We start from the raw sequence: 23,544 nt of genomic DNA on the forward strand, positions 1-23,544 counted from the left end.
AGATGAACACGCACTCATCAGGCAATGGGCGAGCTGACCTCCACCCAGTTGATCCTGGGTCAGGGAGTCCATGCCCAGTTTCGGGTCAAATCCATTTGCTCCCTGCTCTTTGCCCAGTCATTCCCTTTTCACATTGGGGAGTCGCTTTTCCAACTGTTAATACGCTTTACTTCTCCTCATTCAGATCCAGAATTCACTTTATTCAGCCCCATGCCCCGGTGAAGGCACGGGGCAGACTTCAGAATTCCTGACATAATCCAAGAGCAGTGATCTGGAAGAGGCAGACTTCGAAGTATGAGAGCCACCCTGCGAGAGAGAGGTGGTGGCTGCAGCGCTGGGGGCTCTGTCACCCACATGCCAGACCTGGATGGAGTTCTGGGCTCCTGGCTGAGGCATGACCTGCCCCTCATGGGTGTGGGCATTTGGGGAGTGAACCAGATGGTAGGAGGTCTTGGTCTCTCTCTGCCTTTCAGATAAATAAAAACAAATACAAAAGAAGCATTTGAAGTGCATCAGAGGTTGGACTTTTAATTGCAGGATGCAGTGAGGCAGGAGGGGGAGGCGTGGGGGGGGTAGGAACGAGCAGCTATGGTCTTGGGGAGGAGGACAGCCCAGCGCTCGGCCGCAGAGGATGTGAACCTGTGTCCTTCTCAGCACTGCCCCTGCTGCCTGCCCTTCAGCCTGGACATTGACAGTAGGTCCCAGTTGTGCTTTGTGTAGCTTTTTATGAATTTGTGCATAGTTTAAACAGGAAAGGGAGAAGACATGAATCTCCTTGGGGGACTGAATATAAGAAAATAATTTTAACTGTCACTGAGTATTAATTTATAGTTTATAAGTCACTTTCACATAAGTACCAGACAGTAAGAAAGCTTCTTATTCATTGAATTCCTTCTCTAGTCTTAAAAAATGTATTTATTTGAAAGGCCCAGCTGGATGCTAGGAGCTCAGGAACTCAATCCAGGTCTCTCTCATAAGTGGCAGGGACCAAGGCAGCATCACCTGCTGCCTCCCAGGGTGCACATTAGCAGGTGCACATTAGCAGACAGTGTGGTATGGGCTGCGTGAAAACCACTATGCCAAATGCCCACCCCCCTTTGCTTATGCTATTTCCACCCGCTGCTTCTCTCTCTCCTCTACCCCACCAATTAATGACCTGGCTCAAAATTTGCCTCAACTCACCTGCTATTTATTGAGATCTATTCTGTGCAAGGCATAGTTCTAGGACATGCAGAGAATTCAAATGCAGGCTGGGTGTGGTCCCTGCCTTCGGGATCCTAGTGGTGAGGGGGAGAGAGGTGTGACACAGGTGTGGCAAAGGAGTACTTTGAGAGGCACAGGCCAGTCCTCCGGCAGCTCCAGTTCTTCCTCACTTGTGTATGACAGAAACCCCCACCTGTCTGGACAGAGGCCCCAGCCTTCTCAGCACATGTCTCCTCTTCACTCGGAGAGACTACAGAGCACAAAGAAATGTTTCTCAAAGTGCGGGTCCTTTGCCACCTGGGGTACTTACTAAACACGCAGACCCTGACCACCTCTCTGGGTCAGAGTGAGCATCCCCTGGTGCTCCCGCAATCCTGATACAAACGGAAGTTCAAGAGCCATGGACAGGAGAAGCAAGTGCTTAGCTTACGGAAGGAGACTTTAACTGAAGACGCGTCCTCTGCCCTGGAGCACTCCTCTCCTCCCTGCCCTCTCTTTGCTCATCTGTGAAATGGGCTTCAGAATTCACAACTCCTTTATCAGGTTGCTCAGAAGTTTCAGCAAGATCATGGAAGTAAGTCACGTGGCACATTTCCTGGCATAGGGTAGGTTTTAAAATGTTTTTGCTATTATTCAAAAGAGGGCAAGACGCTATCTGATTGTGGGATTAGACATTCACAAAGTTCTGGCCAAGGGTAGTTACTCCAGGGAGGTGATTCAGTTTGGTCAATGTGAACCCAGCTTTCGATTCGTGCCAGGTGTGATGGAAACCAGGTGGAGGTGGAGCAGAAATATGGAAGCAAAGTCCTTTCAAGTTGGGCAGAGACCCCTGAGGGATTGCTGGCATCGCCTCTCTGGCAGGTGGAAAGGCGAGTCTGGAGTCAGGCTGGAATTAAGTCTGAGTGTTCACAGCACACCGACAGGGGGCGTGGATGCAAAGAAAGCGAGTTCTGGGAAACAAGGCATAGTTTTATTCAAGTACCAGGAACAAGAAGCAGGGCTGCGGGAGCACACAGAGAGGCTGGGACAGAAAAGAGAAGGATAGTGATGGATGCCAAGGGAGGAGGCGGCGGACCACGGTGGACAGAGCCAGAGGCCACCCCACGCTTCCCAGGAGGAAAGAATTTCCACAGCACGGGCTGGGGCGGAGTCCAGACAGGAGGGAGTGAAGCAGCTGCTCCCGCCCTTGGCTGCCAGCAGAAGCCCCTGGGAGTGGAGCGTGCTCCAGCCCCTTTACCCAGGACAGCGCTTTTGCCAAAGAGATGGATGGCCATGTGCAGAAATGCCGAGGCCCAGTGCACCACGGAGGGGCTGGGGTGGAGAGTGAAGCAGGAAAGGAGAGGAAAAAAAAAATCAAGATGCAATAGAGAGAACGGTTTGCTGGCAGAGCGATGGGGGCACGGAGGCGGCCTGGCGGAGGGAGGAGCGGAGAGGGAGGCAGGGAGGCTTCCGTGTTCAGAAAAGAGCCAGCAGCCTGGAAAGATGGCTGAGACATTGCGGGCCGGCCCCTCGGCCGCCCCCTCCCCCTGAGGTGCTGATTCAGCAGGTTTGGGCGGAAGCCCCATGATCTGCATTCCCAGCGTGTTCCCAGGTGATGCGGATGGCTGGTGTGGGGGGAATTACTGGAACCCAAGGAGGCAAACTATGCTAAAAGGGTTTTGAGGGAGAGAAAAATGAGGCATATCCTTTCTGCTCTTGCCAGATCCATTGAAAGTTGCCCAAACTTTGGTCGGTGCAGTGGTCAGCCGTGGAAGAAGCATGTTTTAGACTTAAAGTCAGACACACCCCTCTCCATCCTCCATCCTTCGCAGATAAACCAGAATTCCTAGGGATGGGGCTTTTTTTTTTTTTTTTTTCAAGCCTTGAAGGTGTCCATGTGATTCTTATTATGGGAGCACCCATAGGAGGTATTGCGCTGAATTAACACGGGGCTCTCGCGTTCCACGTGGGAAGGTCTCTCTCAGATGAGATGCATTTGAGAATCGCCTGGGGGAGGGAGTGAGGCGCCGACACACCTGCCCCAGCTGGCGGAAAGCTCTCCTGGGTGAGGACCACTCTCAGACCATGCCTGAGTGAAGGGCCGGAGGCTGCTTTCCCTCCACAGATGCCTGCCAAGTATATTTCTTCTTTATTTTTGCGGGGGGGGGGGCGCTGAAATGTCTACTTCTTGCTGGAGTTTGGAGAGCAACGGAAGTTGCTATAGGCCGCCAAGTGCCACGCGGCTAGGGGACACGCGTAACTGAGGCAGGGGCGGCAGAAGACATCGCAGAAAAGAAGCCAGTCCCTGGGGTCCACGGGCCAGACGCACCGCGGCCGTCGGGGGCTCAGTTCGGCAGAGACGATCGATCTTGGAACCTTACTAGCGAGCTGCGGCGTAACCGGGTTTTCATAACGAGGACGTCGCATCTTGAGCGTATCCACGTAAAACCGAGAGAAAAGCGTACAGGCTCCTTCCCCTCCCCCTCTTCTCGGCGCCACCACCTGCTCGCCCTGCCCACGGGCGGCGGAGCGAGGTGCGGCAGGTGCCTGCCCCGGTGCGCACCTGCGCCCGCGAGCACCGGCGTCCAGCAGGGGGCGGGCCACGCCGGCTCCCGGAGCACCGCGCCTCACCCGCCCCGCCTCCGGCCCCGCGGACCCCGTGGCGGCGGGGGCGGCCGGGGCGCGGGAGGGCGCGTCCAGCCGGGCCCGGCCGGCTCAAAGGCGGCGACGACCGCGGCGCACGGGCCGCCCGCTCTGACGCGCGCGGCGCTCCGGCCCGCCCGCACCTCCTCCCCATACCTGAGCGGGGAGCGGCGCCGCGGCCTCCTGCCCCGCCCGCTCGCAACTCCTGCGCGGCCGCCGCGGCGCCGCCGCCACCTCGGGAGTAAAGGTCGCGCCGGCCGCGAGCGAGCCGGCCGCGGCGCCTCCAGGAAGCCGGCTGGGCAGGTCGGGGGAAGGGGAAAGGGAGAAACTCCCGGCGAGCCCAGGAAGATGGCGCCAGGCGGGCCGGCCGCGGACTGAGCGCCGCCGGGGCAGCCAGGAGCAGCGACCCGCCGCCCCCCGAGCGCGGCGCCCGGGCTCCGGCCCGGCGCGCGGGGTCATGTCGGTCAGCGAGCTGTACAGCCAGGTGAGTGCGGCGGCGCAGGTGGGCGCGGGACCACCGGCTCCCGGGGGCGGCGGGCGGCGGGATCCCCGCACGGTGTCCGGCTCACCTCGGTCCTCGGCGCCCCTAACTTCGGGTGCCGGAGAAACTTTGGCGGCTCCGCGGGAGCGCGTTGCGGGCGGCCCCGCAGCACCTGCTCTGCGGCGCCGCGGCTCTGCCCCTCGCCTGGGCCGACGCCCCCTCGTCACCACACGCCCACCCACCCAGCAGCGTTCTCGTCGCCTGGCGTTGCCTCCCGCGGAGTTCTCGGAACCCCAGCTAGGGGCCCCCCTCCCCCGGCTCGAGGACCCCGGCCCCTGAGGACGCGCCTTTGGGCTTCCCTTCCTCCCGCGTTCCAGCCTGGGCGAGCGCCGCGGTGGGGGACCGGGCTCGTTCCAGGACTTGGGGCCGCAGAAGTAAGGGGACCCAACCTGGAACGCCAAGGGGCGCCGGGGAGCCCCGGGGAAGCGCGCTTTGGATTCGCCAAGGGTGGGCGTTTTCGGCCGCCGCTCTGGGTGGGCACCAAGAGGGCTTCAATTACAGCCGGGCGAGGGTCCCGGCAGCGCCGAGCCGGGGGTGGGTGCAGATTTCCAGAATGCTCTGAAGGTCGGGACGGATGTGTGGGGCCTGGGGCTTAGAACCGGGAGCAGGTGCGGCCGGGGCGGAGACGCCGGGGTTCCGCAGCGGTGGCGCCGCTTAAACTTGGGGACCGACCGCCGCTTCCCTGAGCGCCCGCGGCCGCGCTGCAACCGCCCGGGCCCGCGAGGGTTTCAGCCTGCCGCTGGGGCCTTTAACCGCCTGCCCTGTGCCCACTTAAAGTTTTGGGGTTCCCGACGCCCGGCTCGCGGCTGGGACGCGTCTGACAGCGCCCTGCGCTCACACCTGGCCCGGCAGGTCGGGGCGGGAGGGAGGAGCCACTTCCGCGTCCTCACCTGGCTTCGGCTCGCCCAGCGGGCCTCCCCTGCTCGCCGGGGGAAGTTTGCGATCCCTCGCTGCTCGCCGAGGGGCACAGGACTCCGGGCGGCTGCTTTCCGGCTTGGGGCGCGGGGCCTGTGTTGGATCTGTAGTGGTCTTGCGGGGGCCATCCGTCCTCCCCCCCCCCCCCCAGCCGGCGATCAGGAAATGGGACTGGGGGTGGGGGTGGGGAATGTGGAGCGCTCTGAGCTGGGATGGGGTTAGTCCTAAGGAAAGTGAGTGACTCAACGGGAGGCTCAGGCAGTCCGGAGTCCCCTATTGGACGGTGTCTAATTGCGATGCACGAAGCTAATGGACAATTGAATAGCCCCTAATTTTTTGGAACCCTAACTTTGAAAAACACAAGTTCATACTGAATGGCTGTTAAAGACGACACTTTCTTGAAAGCAATTTTTAATTTAGAAACTGGTATGTTGCATGTTGTTAGGATTGGTGAGCCGGGTCTGAATTCAAGGGGTTTCAGTAACATTTTCCTTGATGTCCAGATACCAACAAAACTGGTGTCGCCAGGATAAAGGTTTTGGAAGCACACACAAGATCTTGAACTTCACTGGTGTGAGGCTGGTCATATTCAAAACACAAGGAGACTTCAAAGCTTGTGGAAAATAGAAAGAAAAAGATGTTTATTTGGGAGACATTTTTGAAATTCAAAAATGTGTGTGGGGGGGGGGGGGTCTTCGGCAAGTTCAGAAGTGCCTGTGGCTATCCACATCTGAAGGACCCTTTCTGGAATTCCTCCCCAGGGCTGGTGGGCTGCACCACACTGCAAGGTTTCTGTGCTTTGTAGGTTTTTGAATCTGAAACCGGGTTTTCTGCGGCCGAGTCAGGCCGCAGACGCCTGGTTTGTGGTCCGGGCAGTTAAGCTCTCCAGCAGAGTTAAACACTCAGCGACCCTTGACATGAGATGCAGTCCTGTTTCCTAACTGTTCTAATCCCACTCTCGGGCAGGGCTCCCCGTGTGCATGTGAATAAATCATGCGGTGCAATCACGCTGGCCTGCTCTGTGTTTGGAGGGGGAGATTTGTTTCAATGTATTAGCAAAATAGCCAATGTTCCCTTTTATTTTTAACCAGCTGGTGGGCTTTCCTAATGTGATGAACACTGGATCCAGACACGCACATGAACGTCTTGTGCGTGACTGCAATAATTATCCGTCATGCCAACAGCGTCTGTGTTTCCAAGGGAAGCTTTGCAGTCCTTTGTCCATACCTGTTGCTTTAGTAACACAGTTGGAAGGTACTGTTGGACTAGAAGATATATTCGAGTGTGCTAGCCTGGGAGTATTAAATACTTCCAGGTGAGAGCTCACTGTATTAGGGAATGGCGAGGTAGCCAAGAGAAGGCCTGCTCTGTGCCTCCCTGCCTCTCTGTTTTTGCTCTTCCTCCTCTGTGCTCTGCCACTGGCGGCTCCCCTGCTGTGTGGGGTTTTCTAGGCGAAGAGCTGGGGAGGTGAGTAGTGTGAACAGAAATCCAGCACCTGGCCTTTGAGAGCGAGATTTTCCTGGATGGAGAAAGATTGGAGTCCTTACCGGGCCCTTTCAGGGGGATGTTGAGGGGGGCCAGCCTTACACGCTCTCCCTGGAAGGTGCAGCTGACCGGGGCCCATGTGGCAGGTGTTAATGCTTGGCTTCCTACCGCCCAGAGAAGGCATCGTGGGCTCAGCCTGATGTGTTCAGGTCCCAGCAGAGGCGCAGGCTTGGTGAATGTGATCTGGTCATGACGATCGCAGGAAGTAGTCCAGTTCCGAGTATAAAATGTAGAGCCTCTTTCCCCGTAGGCTGAAGAATATAGCTGCTCTCTATGGAAGGGTTATTCTGGATGAAAAATTTAAAGACTGCTTTTTCAAATAATGAGAATTTCAGTATGTCACTTTGATTCCAGCCGGCAGAGTGGCTGGGAAATCGAGAGACAGAAACCAGTGCCTGCAAACAGTCCTTTCTCCTGCTTTGCATTGAACTGAGGGGTGGCTTCCGAACAAGGGGTTTTGGAGTGCTACTGGGTTGTTACGTTTGCTGATGGACGCACCCTGTGTATGATGGCTTTGAGTCCAGGAGCCTTAATGCTCAGGCTGCTGAGTTGGGACCAGTCCTTTAAAAAACGGAGCTCCTGTGTGGGGCAGGTGCCTCTCACTCCGCCTTTCCCCAAGCATCAGGTGGTGCAGGCTTCTCCCAGGTTGGAGTCTGTAGAGCAGCGAGGGCCCCACTGCCTCTGCACCCACCCCTGCTGTTGTAGGGACTGAGGCTCGTTGGCTCCTGGGGTGGCCGTCTCCCAGAAGCGGTGAGTGTTGAAGCCGTGAGGGCTGCATGGCCAATGATGACAGGTGCGGTTGGTGCAGCTCCCGCCGCTCCTTTTCCTGAGTGCTGCCTGTGTGCTTGCTGGCTCCCAGTAGCCAGCACCTGTCCCTGTCAACACTTCTGCGTGCTCAGGGAGCCTGGGAATAGACATCCCGCGCACAGGACAGTCCTGACCCAGTGGGAGTGGAACAGCTTGAGCTTCCTGCCCTCCACCTGGGGAGTGGCACAGCTCTGCAGTGTGACCCACGCTACTAACAGTTGCCTTGCAGGGTTGAGTCAAGTTACTTGGCTTGGGACTTTCCTTACGACCACACCCTGGCTTGGTTGGCTTCCTTCCCTTCCCTGTCCTGCGTTGCCACCCCCTTACCAGGCACTTCTGGGAACACTGCCTGAGAAGTCTCTGGAGCAGGAGCCCTCATTTCAGAATCTGATTCTGGGAACCCAGATTAACCCCTGGCTCATTGTGGCTTAGCAGAGTGGGTATCGAGAAACTTGCGGGCTTTGGCCCCTGTGGGTGAGGTGGGGAGCAGCGTGGAGGTTTTGCCTCTGCCTTGCGCATACCCTCTTGCTCCCACCCCAGCTCCCACTTCCCTCCCCCCTTTCCTCCTTTCCCAGGTGGCCTGCAAACGCAAGGTTCTCATCTTGCTTCTTTGGTAATAATAGAATTGCAAAGTTTGCAGGAAGCTCTTGCTGCATTTGAGTGCCTGTCACCTGTGCTTGTGGAGCAGGCCCTTCCCCGGCTCTCACTTGTTGGTCACTTTTGTACAGCCAAGACCAAGATCCTGGACTGCAGCAGCCATAGCAAAACTTTTTTTTTGCCTTCAGGATGGTTTGTGACAAAAACCTAAATACCAATACCAGATCGCCCATGTCATGTGAATATTGTAGAAGTGTTATTGTAGTCGGCTGCTGACATGGTAGGGGGAGGCTTCCTTTATGGGCCATGGACGTGGCTGGGTTTGAGGAATCAGTAGGATTTGAAAGTACAGAGACCGGGATGGAGTTTTGTCAGATAGGGATGAGTGAGGCACGTTTGAGGGTCGCAAGGATACCATCATTTCTTTTAAATTACTTGTTTTAGTGGAAAGGCAACCAGGCAGCCAGACCTTTCATCCACTGGTTCACTCCCCCACCAAATGCCTGCAATGGCCAGGCCAAAGCCACAGGCCTAGAACTCAATACAGGTCTCCCACGTGGGTGGAAGGGACCCAAGTGCTTGAGCCGTCACCTGCTGCCTCCCAGGGTGCATGCTAGCAGGAAGCTGGAGTTGGAAGTGGAGTGGCTGGGATTTGAACCATGCACTCTAGTATGGATGTGGGTGTCCCAAGCAGTGACTTACCTGATGTGCCACGTACTCAGCCCAGTGCTATTTTCTAATGTAATTTTGGCATGATTTTAGGCTTACAGAAGCATCATGAAATTTACAGTACTTGTGAGTGTTCCTAGATTTCTTTCCTAATATATAACCATATAATCATAACTACAGTGCAATTGTTGGGACCAGGAAATTAGCATTCATGATACTGTGTGTGCGTGTTTTTTTTTTTTTTTTTTTTTTTTTTTTTTTTTTTTTTTTTTTTTTAGATTTTATGTGTTTACTTGAAAGGGAGAGTTAGAGAGGCAGAGAGAGGTCTTCCATCCATTGGTTCACTTCCCAGATGGCCACAACAGCCGGAGCTGTGCCGATCTGAAGCCAGGAGCTTCTTCCGGCTCTCCCGTGCGGGTGCAGGGGCCCCAGGACTTGGGCCATCTTCTGCTTTCCCAGGCCATAGCAGAGAGCTGGATTGGAAGTGAGGCAGCCGGGACTTGAACCAGTGCCCATATGGGATGCCGGCACTGCAGGTGGCAGCTTCACCCGCTATGCCACAGCGCTGACCCCTCATGATACTGTTAATCAGTTTACAGATGTTACTGGGATTTCACCAATGTTTCCACTAACTTCCTTATTCTGGGCCAGGCCCCATCTAGGATCCCACATGGCCTTAAGCTTGGTCTCCTCCACCTGGTGACAATGCAGGTTTCTTGCCTGTCATGACCTTGACATGTGAGTGCTGGGCAGTTATTTTGCAGAATGACTCTCCATTAGGGTTTGCTTGGTATTTTCTGCCCCTTAGATGGAGATTGTGAGTTTTTGGCAAGAACACCCAGAAATGCTGTTCTGTCCCAGGGTCATCTCAGAGGGGATTGTTGATGTGTCTCCTCACTGGTGGAACGAGATTGCTCATTGGTTAAGGTGGTGTCCACGTTTCCTTTTATTGAAGAATAGGATTGAGACGCTAAGATCTGCGTATGAGGTGCGTTTGCTACCACTGTCTGTAGTTAATGATTACTGGGAGTAGAACTTGGTGCTCGATTATGGTGAGGGGTAAGGGAAGGAGATTCATCAGCTATGGCCTTGAAGTTTCCAGTTTGGGTGTAGACCAAAAAGTCGGTTGGAACAAGGAGAAACCTTGGTGTGCTGAGTTTGGGGTGAGAGTAGTTTGCATAAGTGGAAATACTAGCACTTAGCTCATCCTTACTAGTGTATCTCCAAGCCTTAGAGCAGAAATGTCAGGATCTACGTTTCCTGCAGGACTCAGATGCCTGGGATTTGCATGTTTTAAACAAGGAAATGCAGTTGTCTCACAGCACGATGTTAAGGGTCAGATCGTGACCGTGGCGTAGGCAGGCCATGTGGTTTGTGGTTGATTTTTATTGTGGACTACCTGAATAGCGTGGGTAAGAGTCTGACCGTTGACACCTTGGAGAAGATGCTAAGTCTGTTTTTTGGAGCTGGGGCTGTCTGTGTCCTGGGGCCTTTGCTTGTCACCTCCCCAGCTGTCCCAGGTAGGGGATTCGAGGAGCTAGGATTTGAGGGTGGCTGGAAAGATGACTGGCAGAGCAGTGGACAACTAAGGCTCGGGAGAGAGGGTTCCTGCTACCCCCACCCCCCTGGAGAGGAGGAGGGAGAGCACTGGGAAAGAGGCTTTGAGTTTAAGCTGTGCTTTCTGGTCTCCTGTTGTTGCTTTAAAGGTAAATTTAAAAACCATTTCTCAGTTTTCCCTTTTCTCCCTCTGAATACAAATGATTATTGAAGCAATTCATGCAGTGCAGGAGCACAAAGCCTGGCGATCCACCCTTGGAGATGGCTGCTGTTAACCGCACGTGTGTGTGTGCACGTGGGTGTGCTTGTGTGCACACTCTGGACCTGTGTGGCCTAGTGGGGGACCCACGTGTGGCTGTTGAGTAGTTGAAATTGCACTGGTCCAAGTTGGGGTGAGCAGTACGTGTAAGATGCACGCCAGATTTCCAAGACTTTAAAAGAAAAAATTAAAACCATCTCATTTGTACTGTTGTTGAAATATTTTATATATAGGGTTAAAGTAGTAAAGTCGAGTACTACTAAGGGTGATTTATAGGAAATCTAATGTTCATGTATGACTCACGTTTGTGGCTTGCATTGATTTCTATTAGACTTACATACAATATCTACTTAAATGGGATCATGTCATAAATGCTCTAAATGTCAATATTTTTTCTAGCATATAAAATTATTTTACCATTTTAAGTGGCTGCACAATACATATTATGTAGATGTACCATAATTTTTTTTAAAAAAATTTTTTATTTAAAAGGCAGAGTTAGAAGGAGAGACAGATCTTGCATCTGCTAGTTCATTTCCCAAATGGCTACATCAGTCAGGGCTGTACCAGGCTCAAGCCAGGAGCCTGGAGCTTCTTGGTCCCCAGTGTGGGTTCAGGGGCCCAACTGCTTGGGTCACCTTCTGCTTTCCTAGGTGCATGAGCAGGGAGCTGGATCAGAAATGGAGCATCCTGGACTCTAAGCAGCACCCATATGTGTGGTGCCAGCATTGCAGGCGGCGTCTTAATCCACTATGCCGCAACACCGGCCCTCATAATTTTCTTCTCACCATCCCGTTTTGAGGAAGGCTTAGGTTGGTTCCAAGTATTTGGTACCGTGAAAAATGTAGCAGAATGTTGAAAGCAATTTTGAGAGGCAGAGAAAGAAAGGGCTCCCATCTGTTGGCTTTATTTCTCTAACGCCTGCAACGGCAGGGCCACGGCTGAAGCTGAGAGCCAGAAACTGAATTCAGGTCTCGCGATACCGCAGGATGCTGGAGTTGGAGTGGGAGCCGGGTAGAGAGCCTAAGTGTTCCCACGTGGGATGCTGGGATGCTGGCTTCCTAACTGCTGGACCAGTGTCTGCAGAACAGAGCCCGTCTGTTTCTTCTCTTCTCAAACCTTACTCATACTCGAAGTTTTGTTTGTTTCAAAGTTGGCTTTCCTAGGAGGGCTAAGCATCTTTTCATATGTTGGTGTTTGTGTGTAGTTTTCCTTGTATTCCCTGTTTATGTTATCCAGCATTAGATATAATTCTTACTAAGTGATTATATTTTTAGACATAAGCTTGGAAGTTAGACTATTCAGGATAATACATAATTTTTAACAAGTTTGTGAGTTCCCATCTGCTGGTTCACTCCCCAAGTGCCTGCAGCGGCTGGGACTGGGCTTCAGCCAGAAGCTGGAAGCTCTTTTGGGTTTCCCATGTTGGTGGCAGGGGCCCAACTGCTTGGAGGTCCTGTGCTCCCCGCCACAGGGGGACCCCCTGGGCCTGGCGAGGAGAAGAGGGGCAGGGGTCCATCCTTGCAGTGCCGTGTTTTGGGGATACATCACTTTTGATCCTTTTGCCGTCACCACATTGAGCCCTGTGGTTATCCTGGTGCCGCTTCAAACTCTTTCAGGTGCAGGCAACACCTGCCAGCCCCTGCTTCCGGCTGCCCTCAGGCTGGTGGTCCCCAGAGGGTCCCCAGAGGCCAACTGTAATGACAAAGATGCAGGTGAAACCTGGGGGTGTAAAATGACTGATTCTGAGACACCATTTCCGCCCACCCTCCCCAGCTCCATCCCCCTTTAAACCCCACCATGAAGAGAATCTTATTTCTAGCACGCTTGATGTCTAATGGGCATTTGTTCTGTTTCTGGGCTGTGACCAGTGAGCTGGGGGTGAGAGCACTGGCAGCCCTCCCAGCGCCCAGGGTCAAAGGGCTTCCTGCTGATGGATGCACCCTGCTCACTGCGATGGCCCTGATGGGTTTTTGGTGGAAAGTGATTGTGCCCTCCTCCTTGTGGTTGCCTTCGACCAGGCCCCTCTCCCTCGCATCAGAGGAGAGAGCCTTCTAGAAGGAGACCCAGGGCCCTGGTCATTCCCTGCCAGTAACAGTAGGGCTTACTGGGAGATGTGTTGAGCTGCATTGGAGGAACTTGAAGTTTGACCCAAGAAGGAAGTCCTGAAGCCGTGTGGACCCAGCACAGGTGAGCACTGCTACACCTGAGCCCGGAGTGACTCCTAAGGTTCCTCCTCCGGCTGGTCACCGACTGCCCTCAGAGTGACGGGACACCCTGTGGCTCCTGTGCCCGGCTGGAGCTGGGGAGATGTGAAAAGGCCTAATCCCCAGATCCTCCCAGAGAGCTTTTGCCATTGTGGAACAGAAACACGCTGTGATGTGAAATCCAAGAGGAGCCTGGACGTCGGATGCTTCCGTGTGGAGGCCAGAGACGGGTGTCGTGGGCGAGAGGTTGCCTTTGTGGCCCGGGAGGGGTGTGGGCAGGTTCCTGGGCACTAGGGCCATCTCCACTTCTGTGTAACCATGGCGACACTACCAAGGAGGAAGTGATGGGTGAACCATTTGAACTGTGTCTGGACTGTTGCCACTCCCCCATTGCCCACCCAGACCACACCCCTTGCTGTCCATGCAGTTGGCATCGTCGAGGGTGCTTTGGAGAGATACTTAAACACACTGCTAGGAATGTCTGAAATGAGTGAAATGCACAGGGTTGTTGCAGGAGGAAAGTAGGAGGGAAAGCCAGGGGCTGAGGGGAAAGGAAACACTCTGGAATAACTTGTATGGTGCCGGGGAGAGGGGCAGGGCAGGCCTTAGTAACCTGCTAACAGATTTCCATCATGTTGCTGGACATCATCAGTTTCATACCAGAGAGACGGTCCTGCTGAAAGTGGGGGTTACATGTGGCCAGGCTTTGAACTCAGAGGGAGCTTTGGATTCTTGGTGTGACTGCCTTTTCTTTGTGCAGTTGGTAGTTGCATGCATGAGAAAGTGTCTGCAAAATTGTTTTGTTGAAGACATGGGTTTGACTTGTTATCTCTTTCAAATAAATCTTTAACAATAGTAGTCAGGACTTGTACAGACCTCCAAAACTCCACCTGGGGCCGTCTCATGGGTTGGCAAGGACCCAATTCCTTAAGCGGTCTTCTGCCTTCCCAGGCACATTACCAGGGACCTGCATTGGAAGTGGAGCAGCTTGGACTTGAACCAGCATGGGATGCTATTGTTGCAGGCGGTGGCTTAACCCACTGTGCCACAACACTGCCTCTACAGGTGGACTCTTAGTGCTCACACACTTAAAGTTACCAAGATAGGGGTTTCTGTGCCAGGGGCATTCAACAGGGGTCACTGAGGGTTTTATTTAAGATTTATTTGAAAGGCGGTGTGACAGAGATATCTCCCATCCACTGGTTCACTCCCCAGGTGGCTGCAGTAGCTGGGGGTGGGCCAGGATGAAGTAGCCAGGAGCCAGAAATTCTATGCAGGTCTCCCAAATGGCTGCAGGGACCCAAGTACTTTGACCTTCATCTGCGGCTCCCCAGGCACATCAGCAGGGAGCTGGGTTGGAAGCTGAGCAACTGGGAACTCAGCTGGCCCTCGGATCTGGGATGTGGGCATCCTAAGCTGTGGCTTAGCAAGCTGCCTCCCAGCACCTGCCCTCACACCTGCCCTCGCCCTTGTTACCAGGCAGCAGCTCCTGGGTGGAAGGGAGGGTGTTAGCTACAGGAGCCACCCTGACTGTAACTTCCCCTCCTCCTCCTCTGGCTTCTGGCAGGGCTGTTGGCCAAGAGTCCCACTGCAAAGCGCAGGTGCTTCCTGGGCACGTGGAGCACGGAGCCCCTGTCTGGAGATAGCGAGTGCTGTTTTTCCTTTAGTCCTGTGTTTGTAGGCTTAGCACGAAGAATGAATGTGGAATACCGGAGTAACACTAGTGGATGTAGAAGCAGGACAGCCTTGACTTTGCATTTCCTTGTTGCACACACGATTTTGGTCATATGTATATTTTGCCCTCACCTTCCTAGGATGCTCTTTTATGTTAAAAGTACAGCTGTCTTTGGTTCCCACCCCACCCAGTCCCAAAAGCCTAAGGTTTGGTTAACAATCTCATCAGCTCTCACGGTTGCTTCCATGCTGAACCGGGACCACGGGAAGCTCCGTCCTGACTGAGATCTGCCAGAACAGCTGGCTGGCAGCCGCGGCTGAGTCCTGGAAGGAAACCCAGGCCCCGTGGCTTCAGCCTTCTGTCCCACAGGACACATATTAGTCATCATAATTGTCACTGGAAGAGTCAGGCCCTCTTTGACGTCCATCACTCGGGGGATGGATGCGCAGACCCCTCTGGTGGGCAGGGTGGGTGTTGCAGCCTGTGTGTGAGTCGGGGAGGGAGAGACTGCTGGCGCGGGAGCCTCTGACCTTCACCCAGTCCAGGGGCTCACTTGTCTTATAGAAGAACAGTAGAGAGGTATTGAAACACTGACAGAGAAATTGCTTTTTCATCTCATCAGATTTAATCGCATTCTCAATTGGCCCCAACTCCCTAATGAGGGCTAATGTTTATTTGTAAATTAAGAAAAATGAACGTCTCCTCAGCCAGAACTTTTTTTTTTTTTTTTGCTATCCAACTCTGCTTTTTTTAGTGGTCATTTTACTGTGTGGATGGGTGTGTGACTGTGAAATGGGCTCCATGCAAATGACAGTGGTGACGAATGTATGGCCAGCATGCGTGCCACGCCTGACGTGCTGGAGTGAGCCGCCGCCGCCTCCGGCAGTGGTGTGAGGATGCCGTGGCCCATCTGTGTGGCTTCAGATCTGATGGCGCATCCACTGAGTTCCTCTGGTGGCCGTGTCTTATGCCTGGGCAGAGGGGCCCTCTGTCTTGGGAATGGTCACCACTTTGAGAGCTCAGTGGGCCTGGTGAGGCTGAGATTCCCTAACTTAAGCTGCTGTTGGGGGTCAACTCGAGACTGCCAGGGCTGGTGCCGGGGTTCTGTGGCCGCCTCTTAGCTGCCGCCCTTAGGAGTTACATAGACTGTGATGTTGTGTGTTGATGGGCTTGGGGCTCGTGGAGATAGCGGGGGTCCCTTGGATTCTCCTTAGGGGCTCAGCCCCCTCTGCTAACTCTGGGTAGCAGCTTGCTTGAAGATGTGCTGCAGGTGTGACCTTGTGGTTTTAAATCACAAGAAGCTACCGTGGAGGGTGGGGGAGTGGTTCCAGCCGCAGCTGCCAGCCTGCTTGTGAAGGACCTTCTGCCCAGGTCTGGGAGCCCCACTGGGTAGCCTCAGATGTTGGTGATCCTTATGCAACAACTGCTTACTTAAAGTTGTTACAATGCTACTAAATGTGAATGCCACTAAGACTATTTAAAACCGTTACAATGTTATCTGTGTGTTAGGTGTATTTTAACCACAATTTAGGAAAAAACAACTGGTGGGGGTGGGGTGGGGCCATAGGAGATAGTCGGGGCAGATGTAGAGGTTGGGAATGCAGCTTCTAAAAGGGGAAGGCCAGGGTTTGGGGTACTGGCTCCCCAGTTTACCCACTGTGTAAGCTTAGGCTTAACCTCTGGGCTTCAGCGACCTATAAAACAGGAGTAAGAACCCAAGGGGACCCTCAGAGGCTTGTTGGTGATGCCTGTTGCTGCTGGAGTCTCTGGGAGGTTGTCTTCTGGGGGAATCCACAGGGCAGTGTGGGCCAAGGGCCTGACTAGCTGAGAGTGGGTCTCCTGAGCCCTGGCTGGGCTGGTCCTCTGGCTCAGCAGAGCACCAGTGTGGAGGCTATGCCCCTTTTTCCAGGTGTGGGGAGAGGGCAGAAGGAGCCTTCGTGTCCAGCTATGAGAACTGCTTGCTGTCTCAGATCTCTAACCCCAGATCACTGCTCTGTAGCTCACGGCCACAGGCCTTTCTCAGCCCGTTGTATATGGAGTAGCACCCCGTGGTGACACCACTAATGGGTGCCCATGCCTGTCCCTGGTACTTGGTGTCCTTAGCTATTATGGGTTCCAGGGCACTCTGAGGATGAAGGTTCCCTTCTCTGGGTGCTTCAGACATTTGGGGGGATAGAGCTCTGTCAGGAACCATGCTATCCTGGTCTGAGCAGCCAGGCCCAGGAGGCCAGCCTGGTGACCAGCAGGGGACCAGAACGGTGCTCCAGGCCTCCCTGGCCGGGGACCAGGTTGTCCTGCCAGCAGCAGGGGTGCGGTCCCTCCATGCCAGTGCCATCACTTACCCTTGGCCTCATCTCCTTTCCCTGTTCCAGCTTAGGTTGACCCCACTGTCGTCCCTGTCACAAGTGACCAAAGCCCTAATGACTTAGTAGAGAATGGCAGCTTGCTTGGCTACTGCTGGGCAGGTCCCTGTACCTGGTCCCAGAGGCTTTGGCCTACTTGGTACAAGGAGCTCCCCCCAGTCCCTGGGAACCCTGTGTTGACATCAAAGGAGGCGTGGATGTCATAGGCACTGGGGTCTGGGTAGCTATGGCACTGAAGTTTTCCCGGAGGGCCAGTGAAAGCATCCACACTGTGTCTTGGCCCATGGTGGAGGAGGTGTGGGGGTTTGTCCATGCCTGGTTTCATCTCGTGTGAGATCATCAGCATCTGTCACTGCCTCCTGCTGAGGTTCTATTCTGGTTTACTTCGCCAGCTCTGCCTGCCTTGATTCGCTGCTAGTTTTCACCTCTAGAAGAGCTCTCACCTAGAATTGCCCCCAGACTCATGCTGGAACATGGGCCCCAACATTTGCCATGACACCTGGGGTTTTCTTTCCCCCTCCCTGGATTTTGTCCATCTCTTTTTTTAAAAAGATTTTATTTATTTGAAAGATAGTTACAGAGAGAGGTAGAGGCAGAGAGATCTTCCATCCACTGGTTCATTCCCCAGATGGCCACAATGGCCGGAGCTGCGCTGATCCAAAGCCAGGAACCAGTAGGCTCTTCCAGGTCTCCCACGTGGTACAGGGGCCCAAGGACTTGGGCCATCTTCTGCTTTCCCAGGCCATAGCAGAGAGCTGGATTGGAAGAGGAGCAGCCAGAATTAGAACCTGTGCCCATATGGGGTGCCAAGGCTTTTAACCCGCTGTGCCACAGCGCCAGCCCCAGTCCATCTCCTCTTCTGAAAGTGTTCCCGGCCCCCTCCCTTTTCTCCAGTTGCTTCCTCCCTGCCTCACGTTCCTTAACCTTCTGTAATCCATCCTTAATGAGGGCTCCAGGGATCTCCCTCTGTTAATGTCCCTGAAATCTGCCTGGCGGAGCGAAACCAGACCTCACTCAACCGTGTGGAGTGCCCCTACTTAATGGTGCAGACGCTAAGGGCTCCCGTCCGCGTTGAGCTCAGGTTGCAGCGTGAGCCGTCTCAGAAATCAGAAACTGCCTAAATGCTGGCCAGAGAGTAACCGATGCGCCTGGGAGCGTACAAAACCCCAGAAGCTCCGGAACGGTTGTCTGTATCTGAGACGATGGAGCTCCGTGCCAGCCAAGTTATTACTGTGGCTGTCATTGATTGCCACTTTGTCTCAGTAAACTCGTGGCCTGACACTAGAATTTGTGCTGTTCGTGCTCCACCAGGGCGTCAGGGGTCATAGGTCACCCTCCCCTGCTGAGCTGTTTGTGTGTCTCCTTTCTGGTAGGTTGCTGTGGGAAGTGTCCGCCCTAAGTCTTTTCCCGTAGTCGTTTGCCGTGGTAAATGGTGGTTGACAGCTGAGCTGTTTGGTCATGGCATTGAGCCCAGGAAGTTTTTTTTTTTTCCAGTTGCAAGCTTTGCAACTCGACAGGGTGCACACTGGTGGGATGCGGCATTGATTCTGCTTCGTGCCAACTGAGGCTGAGGCTCTGTCTCTGGGTCCTCGTGTGCACACTGACCTCCCTCGCCCTGCTGAGGCTGCAGCGTGGCCCACTCGTGGCCATAGCAGCCTGGGCAGTGTTGTGTAACATGCGGATATTGGAGAGTCGTCTTGATGCCAGGCATAGCAGTGGGCTTAAGAGCAGATGAAGACCTACGCCTTGTTAGCAGTGTTACAGTGTAACAGGTGCTGTCTATGGTGTGGCACACAGAGCAGGCGTTTCAGTAGTGCCCTTGACTTTGGGAGATGGTGAGGGTGGGATGTGGTACCCACCTAGTGGGAAGGTGTGAAGCTCTTTGGCTGTCTCTGCAACTCTTATGATGGTGGTCGGTGGGCTCACTTACTGCTGTTGTCCTCTGTGGTCTGTGCACCTGCTTTGCCTGTCCCTCAGCCTGCCCTTCTCACGTGCTCTGGTGTTTAGAGGGAGCTGGGCTGTTCCTGCAGGAGCTCACCAGAACAGGGCTCTGCCATCTGGCCTGCAGGGGCAGCCTGGCTGTTGAGGTGCGCTGGGCTGAAGCTTTGTTTGCGGAGCCTTAGTGACTAAGAACTCTGACATCAAAGAATGATTCCTGCACATTTTCGTGCCCTTTGAGGAGGACGGCCAAGAGCCCAGTGTGTAAGAGTCCCACCATCATAAAGGTTTACGAGCTGTTGTGAGTTTCTTTACCTTTCTGTCACCAAGAGTTCCTTCAGAGCGTCGGAGCGCAGTGTTCAGCGTGGGGACGAGGCCACCTGTGCCTCGTCTCACCGTGTTGACCTTGGAGCTGATCCTGGAGGACAGAGGTAACTTAGCACCCACTTTCCATTTGCTTTTTGGTCAGAAGACCTTGTATTTCCATAAAATTAGAATTACTCGGATTTATAGAGGTATGTTGTAGTTGTGCTGTTTTTGAACAGGTGTCACAGGAAGTTCTTCAAAGCTCAGATTCGGTCCCCTTTGTGATACAGCACTTCTCACCCTTAGCGGGTGTTACCAGTGTACCAGGGCCATACGATCCACAGTTGTGACTTGACATGGCCTCAGATGTGACCAGAAATACAAAGCATCTTCAGAAAAGTTGATGGAAAATACATAAAAACCACGCCTGGACTTCAGAATGTTTTGGTAGCAAAAGTTACTTTTAAATTCTATTTCCACAAGGTTTTTTCTTTAAGTTAAAATAGACTTTGAAGGCCTTATGACAGAGGGAGAGACAGAGATCTTCCGTCTGCTGGTTCACTCCTCAAATGGATGCAATGTATAGGACTGTGCCAGGCTGGGACCAGGAGCCAGGAACTCCATCCAGGTCTCCTAAGTGGGTGGTGGGGTTCCAAGTACTCGGGCCAACTTCTGCCACTTCCCAAGTGCGTTAGCAGGGAGCTGGATTGGAAACAGAGCAGCCAGCACTTGAATGGGCACTCCAATATAGGATGCTGGCATGGCAGGTGATAGTTTAACCCACTGTACCACGAGCTTTTTGAAATGTCCCCGTGCACAGGCAAAAATTCCATACTGATAATTTCACTGGGATGGTAAACGATGCTCATATGAGTGCGCACTTGTCTTACAGGCAGAAAGGGAGCAGTGGCTTCAGTTGTTGCCGATTTGAGCAAAGGAGAGTGCTATTGTGTTCTGCAGTAAGATTGCTACCACATTAACGTCTTTACAGCCTCTTTTATTATCGAGGCAAAGGTTTGCGCAACAGACTTTGTAAAACTTCCAAAGTTCTTTGGGGGAACTCCGCTTAGTGGTGGCCTTTGAGCTATGAAGAAGTATTGACCTGGATCAGGGACCAGGTGTAAAAGACAGGATGAGCTTTGAGGGACCCCCAAGAAAAGAGGTGTCCCCTGATAAGGACCAGTAAAGTGGCACTGACCTACAGCTTGGGTAAATTTGGCTCGTGGATTTGTTAGTTTCATAAATGCAGCTTTACGTGTACCAGGTGAAGGCAGATAAAAATCCCCCAGAAAGCAAGCAGAAGTGAGTGCGGCTGTGGCAGTGATCAGCCTGCGTAGTGAGGATACTTCCCAGCGCCGAGGGGAGGGGAAGAAGGGAGTTGGTTTCCTTGGGGTGTGCAGAGCCTCCTGCAGGGGGAGCCTTGCACTGGGGTTATGGGGGACCTAAGGGTCATGGGTAGTCTGGTGCTGCATGGCTTTTGCTCTGTTGTTGACTTCAGAGTGGAACCTGTCCTTTGTCACACGTGACCCCACTGCATTACATTCTGATGGCAGGATGTGAGTGAGTAGGGTTCATGCCGGAGGTAGGTACCTGGAAACCATAGCAGCTGATGAACTGTTGGGGACCCAGGATTACAGTGCTGGGAAGAGGTACTGTAACCCTGAAACACCAAGGTGCCGTCACGGGGAATTCCACTGTGTCCCCTCTGACTTCCTCCCAAATGGCAGGGTGATCAGCAGTGCATGTATGCTGCAGGGGGCACAGCTTCGGCCTGGTGCAGGAGTGCATGTGTGGTCAGCTGGACCACAGGAGCGTGCTGCCTCACACAGGTGGTGGGCAGGCTGGGCACTCCCCAGCAAGGCTGCCGGGTGGCGGGCATGCCTTTTGGGGAGCAGGTGGATCCCTGTGGCCTTCAGAGCTCTTACCTGCTTTGCAAGGTGGCTGGGACTGACTGCTTATTTGGAAAGAATGTAAAATTAAAGAATAGGAATACCTTCAAGTAAACACAGAAAGGAGTAAGGGAGGAGCGAATTGGTTTTTGAGATTCTACTTATCCAGAAAAATAAACCTAAAAAGTGAAATTAAAGTCAAAGAGATAGAGCAAGTGCCTAGCCACTGGTTTACTCCTTAAATGTCCCCAACAGCCGAGGCTGGGAGCCAAGATGGCAATACAGGTTTCCCATATGCGTGGCAGGAACCCAGTCACTTGTGCCGTCACTGCCGCCTGCCGTGGTCGCTATTGGCAGGAGACTGGAACTGTAATATGGGATGTGGCTGTCTTAACTGAAGGCTGAACACTCACTTCTGGTGAATGATTTTTGTTTCTCTTAGAGAAATGTGTTTCCAACTCATCTGAAGAATGGAAATTGTAAAGCTTTTACTGTTTTAGTATAAAATGATTGAAAATGTGATTTAGTTCTGTTAGGATTTAGCACTGCGGTGTAGAAAGGCAACATAAAAGGACCACTTGTTCTCCTCTTGGGATGAAGGTGCATGTGGGTTGTGAGTCTGGGTGCAGACAGGAAAGGAGTGAGTGGATGGAGATTAGAGAGGAAGGTGGAGGAGGAGAGGAAGTGGAAGGGGGCAGTGTGGTGTGGGCACTGCACCTGCTGGGGCCGGCACTCCGGGCCCCTTGCCCGGAATGGGGCTCAGGTCAGCCCTGGAAGAAAGGCGGATGCCAGGGAAGGGGGCTGGGTCCCTTGAGAAGCCGGCCAAGCCCTGGTTTCCCGTTGTAGATGTCGAGTCCCTGTCCTTGGAAAGCTGAAGGTTTGGCTCTAGATTGGGCATCTCAGTGGCAGATCCGAGATGTGCCAGTGTGCTGGTGTGGCTGGCCGCCGTCCGACCCCTCCGGCCGTCGCTCTGCGTGTCTCTTGACTGAGCCCTGGTGTGGGGCGCGTCCTTCTAGGAACAGGTGTTCGAGGCCAGATACCCTCTGAAGCAGCAGCCTGTGAGCACTGGGCGAATCCCTAGCAGGAGAAAGACAATAAGGAAGCATTTTCTCCTTGCTGCATGTGCATTTGTCTTAGAGGACATTGCTGCCCCGGTTCCCACTGGGGAAGGAGGGCAGCCCTGCGGGAGAAACTCACAATGGGTGGCTCCTGCTTTTCCCCTCCCAAAAACGCTGGTGTGGTGGTGTTAGCGCCGGTATCTTTTATTTGAGTTGTCATTTTTCTTGTTCACAAGGCCGCCTCCTACCCTCACACTGAGGAAGGGAGGGAAAGGGAGGTGAGACATTCTCGAACTCGCTCTGCAGGGTGGGACCCGGGCGCCGGGCCTCAGATCGGACATCCTGGCGCTGGTGCTGTGCCTTGTGAGGAGCTGTGGGCTGCTGGTGTTGGCGTCCCCCGTCTCCTGTACACCCAGTGGCTTGTTTGTGGCTACAGCAGTTGAGGTCCCTGTCTCTCGTTAGGTGGCTGTGTGTGTGTTTTCAGTCTGTTCCCTCCATAACCACGTGACCTAACACCTGCCAGTCCCACCTGGAGAACCCTGGCAACACAGGTGCACAGATGGGCTTGCTGATGTGCCAGTCGGCATCTGTCTGCAGGCCTGAGCGCTGGGCACTCCCATGCAAGGGCAGGAGGGAGGTGGGTGTCCCAGCTCCAGGCAGAGCGCACCCTGCTGGCTTTATCATTCTGTTGGGCTCTCAGTGGATTGAGTGGGTTAGAGGGGAGGATCCTCATTCCTCAGTCCATGGATTCAAATGCTAATTTCTTCCGGAACACCTGGGAGACAGGTTTTCCCAGCTGTCTGGACCTCCCTTAGCCCAGTCCAGTTGATGTCCGATGTTAACCATTGCACTGTGACCCATTATGGAAGGTGAAAAGGTTGTCTGAAGTGTGCCCCTTTCCAAAGCTCGCCAGCTCACAACCAGACATGCTCAGAGCGAGCTTACTTGTTTCAGGGAGCACCAGGATCCAGGCGGGAAAACCCCAGGTCCAGACTTCATCCTTGGAAGGTGGCTGTGCTCACCACTATACTACCAATGCCAGACTTCACCCTTGAATCCTCCCTCAATGCCCACTGTGTCAGCAAGTCCTGTTGACCCTGCACCCAAACATTACTGGGACCCTCGCTCTTCGCTGCTCCAGCCCACCCAGCCCACTGTGGTCTCTGGCCTGGACAGTGGCAGCTGTCTCCTGCTTGGCTTCCACCTCTATGTGCTTCTAGTTTGTTCTCAGTGCAGTGGCTCGTGAGTCTTGCAAAGTGTCAGTTGGTTTCTGTCACTCCTCTGCTTGACATGATCTGTTTTTCTTTTGCTTTGGGAATAGAACCGAAACTCCTTGCTTGGGCTTACAAAGATCCACATAATCTGACCTTGGAATCCCTGCTTGCTTCTGTCC

The 23,544-nt window shown here is 53.8% G+C and overlaps 1 protein-coding gene across 2 annotated transcripts in view; it reads left to right on the forward strand.

Annotated features, from left to right (window-relative positions):
• The first annotated feature begins 3,849 nt into the window (after nucleotides 1–3,849).
• Nucleotides 3,850–23,544, forward strand: part of MYO5B (myosin VB) — a 329,807-nt gene continuing 310,112 nt past the window's right edge. The window contains exon 1 of one of the 2 annotated variants that reach the window (XM_070050187.2): nucleotides 3,850–4,309. In XM_070050187.2, the coding sequence (XP_069906288.2) occupies nucleotides 4,283–4,309 (27 nt within the window). In that variant the 5' untranslated portion in view covers nucleotides 3,850–4,282. The remainder of the gene's footprint in view (nucleotides 4,310–23,544) is intronic. The other variant, XM_089305758.1, reaches the window with a different exon arrangement.

This window comes from Oryctolagus cuniculus, chromosome 10 (assembly GCF_051225735.1).
Source record: "Oryctolagus cuniculus isolate XC-2025 breed Fujian yellow rabbit chromosome 10, ASM5122573v1, whole genome shotgun sequence".
Classification (NCBI taxonomy): domain Eukaryota; kingdom Metazoa; phylum Chordata; class Mammalia; order Lagomorpha; family Leporidae; genus Oryctolagus; species Oryctolagus cuniculus.